Source organism: Laccaria bicolor, genomic scaffold, assembly GCF_000143565.1.
Source record: "Laccaria bicolor S238N-H82 LACBIscaffold_28 genomic scaffold, whole genome shotgun sequence".
Lineage (NCBI taxonomy): Eukaryota > Fungi > Basidiomycota > Agaricomycetes > Agaricales > Hydnangiaceae > Laccaria > Laccaria bicolor.
Genome location: NW_001889899.1, coordinates 625,763 through 628,949, shown reverse-complemented (window position 1 = coordinate 628,949; position 3,187 = coordinate 625,763). Strand labels below are relative to the sequence as shown.

Below are 3,187 nucleotides of genomic sequence, written 5' to 3'. Positions count from 1 at the left end.
GAGAGGCGCAACACCTAAAAAAGGGAATTTTTGTTCTGTTTGGTTCCCATCCAAAAACGGTGTTGGGCACATCGTCAACGTTCGACACCGACATCGCGGATTCCCCCTCGTCTTGCCAACTTTGTTGTGCAGGCTTGACTACGGTAATCATTGGGCGCAGGCACACTTCGGTTGGAGTCAGTCTCCTGTGTTGATGGACGAGCGCCTCGATGTGGAACTGGGTGGCGGGCGCGGTGTGAAGAAGAACTGGCCTTGGCCCCAGTGTCGGAAATGTGTTCGTGAACCCTCGCCTTGTTGCAAATAGAGCTGCTCTAGGGATAGGCAGGGTTAAAGGTAAGTCAGTATGTTCGCCGCTGGATGTCTTGATGGGACGACCAAGATGTTAGTCCGACATGCAAGAATAATGATTAGGATCTATGATAGATATAATTTTGTACAGGTTGCAAAGAGCTAACCTCCAAGTTAGCACCGTCGGCCCTTCGTCAATGACAGCAAACATACCGTTCATCCAATGATATCATAATCGTTACTCCTCGATCCCGGGTCCTTTGCCTTCTGCTCCTTTATCCGCTGATACATAACAAACTTTCCATCATCGTCCTCTCCAACCGCCTCCTCCACCAAATCCGCCAAATCAATAATAGCCCCATCCAAAGTCCGAATCACATCAACCGCAGTATCCCAAGCCTCCGCACCCTTGCTCTTCACTAAAATCTCATGCACCTTCTCCGACACCTCCCTCAGCACTGTATGCGCCTTGACAGCAGGCTCCCCTTGAGACCGAACGAGACGCGTCACATCCTGGAAAAAGTTGTCAATCACGTCTGGGGGAACGTCCGTGAATGAAGAGCAGAGTTCTCGGAAGTATGACAAGGCAGCGGACGGCTCTAGAAGATCTACAGCGCCAAAATCGCCGTCGGCTCGTTGGATGTGGATGAGGCACGTTAAGAGGTAGTTCGTTTGGTCGTACTCGTGGATCAAGTCCAGCATGGCGTACATCAACGTGAGCGTTGAAAAGGCTGCGGCACCTAAATTCACGAGTTACCCCCAAATTTGAAACTTCTAAGTAACCGCCGAGTAGCAATGCGATGCACGTACCGATGACCAGACCTTTTACTTTAGACCTCGGAGTTCCATCCTTCCTGAAGAAAAATTTTGAAGCTAAACCGGCTGGCCTGGCGCTGAAGGACGCGTTGTGTATTATCCGTCGCCTTGGGGCTTGGAAATTGCGGCTAAGAGAGCTTGTTGGCCTTGTGGCGGCCCTCCACGCAAGCATTGAACAGCGGAGTGAACGAAAGGAGTATTGTTTACTATTGTTGCAAGTTTGTCTTCATATGACAAAGTAAACAACCACTTCATCGACAAACGCCACCTTCACTTGGGGCGCTTCAACCAAGCTTCAACTCAACTTCAACTTGGACTCTGGAGAATAAATGTCAGACTCCAGCAGACTTTTAGTGCGATGTCATGGAAGTGGTTCCGCTTCAAACCTGCTAAAAATTGAAGTCCGATCTCACAATTCAAATTCTAGTAGGCATCCTGAACCAATCCTGTCGGAGATTTAATTCTCTCGTCACAACCAGCTGACAAGCCTGACATTGGGACGGCATTGAATCGGCGTTCTAAACAGTGCTAACTGTTGAAAGTTGCCTATTTTTCTATTTTTTAGCCCAAAATTGGCTACAATCATGCAACAATCATGTCACAAGCTCTGTTGCAACCAGTTGTCACCCTGGATGGGACCAAAATTGTGACTAAAAACTCTTTGGTTGTTTCTGTTTATAACGGCCATTTTGATAGGAACATCCACAACAAGTTAGAACCAGTTGTGATGCCTAATTAGAAAACTCCGACAAATCCTGAACAACAACTTTTTTTTGTTTTGGTTGGGAAGTAAAGCTGCGAACAGCGAAAAAGATGATCTGAAGTGGGGCGTCACAGGCCAAAAATTTCGACCAAAAAACTGCAACATTTAAGGAGAAAAACAGGTTGAAACTGGCCAGAAATTATTGAAAGTTGTCACCTGTGCTGGGCTTCGGCTGGAAGCTACTCAGAAAGGGCAAAGATTCTATCAGAAAGGGATTTCCCTGTTGTTTCCCTGCATTGAGAAAGCCTAGTGTGATGGAATTTCTTAGTCCTGTGATAGATGTCACATCAAAAGTGACTAAGTGCCCAATTTGGGTCAATGTTTGGCAATTTGTTCCAGAAGAACCACTTGATAAATTGTTTCGAAATTTGATGGGCAGATTGTTCTCCATGAAAGGAAGCGATTCCACTATTTTTCATATTTTTCTTGGCACTTTTTGGTGTCTGGCCAAAATTTTAGGGTCTATTTCTGTATATGGCCATTTTCTCCAAAACAGCTTGTGAGACTTGGCTGAAATTTGGCCAGAAGCTTCCCTCAACGTATCTGCACGTTTTCTGGGCACTTTGGTAGCCATTAATACATTTCCATTTTTATTAGTGGGCTTTGCTTGTCCACGACTGTAATTGTGACAAAGACCCTGCAGTGCCCTGGACTGAACTGTCCTGTGGGAGCTTTGAATTGTCTTTTTTGCCTTGAGAAGGTCCCCACTGGGTGGTCAATTTTAGCGTAGAAATGCGTGAGTTGCCAGCGAAAACCATACAGAAACATTGGTGAACCTGAAAAAAGACGATCCAGTCCCATCCAAGAGACAGTTCAGACCTGTCCCTGCTTTTTTGATATGTAGCCAATCTTCCAGAATTAAAGGCTAAACGATTACAGGTATGTAGCAGCACATGTTACTTATCACTACTGTGGTTTTATTTGTCCATACTCTTCTGAAAAGTATTTGAAATTTACAGTAATATATAAACATGTCAATGAGGAACGTTGAACTTGGAATGACACATCCGTGTTTGGACAGACGCAACGATGCAACTGACATGTTTGGATGGTGGCAGTTATCAACACACCTAAACAAAGCCACAGCATCAATGTGAACCATCAATGTTTCAATGTCAACACATCAATGCCGACCTGCTTGTTTCTCCAGCAGTTGAGAAACTACACGGCTTGTCAGGCACCTTGGTTTTGCCAGGCCTCTGCAAGGGTGTAGCTCTCAACTGCCTATGCCTACCTTCTCCAGCTGTCTGCTCCCTCCCACCCTCAATACCAAATGGCTGACAGGCTGCCTTTTGTTCCCAATGTGTCGCCTCCGTTTCG

At 45.9% G+C, this 3,187-nt stretch overlaps 1 protein-coding gene across 1 annotated transcript; it reads right to left on the bottom strand.

Annotated features, from left to right (window-relative positions):
- Positions 1 to 385: 385 nt before the first annotated feature.
- On the bottom strand, positions 386 to 1,276 carry LACBIDRAFT_304683 (uncharacterized protein; the record flags this gene model as incomplete). Its single annotated transcript, XM_001884897.1, has 3 exons — positions 386 to 450; positions 502 to 1,028; positions 1,099 to 1,276. 2 exons carry the CDS (start codon positions 1,274 to 1,276, stop codon positions 505 to 507), a joined length of 702 nt encoding a protein of 233 aa, XP_001884932.1. The 3' UTR covers positions 386 to 450; positions 502 to 504.
- Positions 1,277 to 3,187: the final 1,911 nt, after the last annotated feature.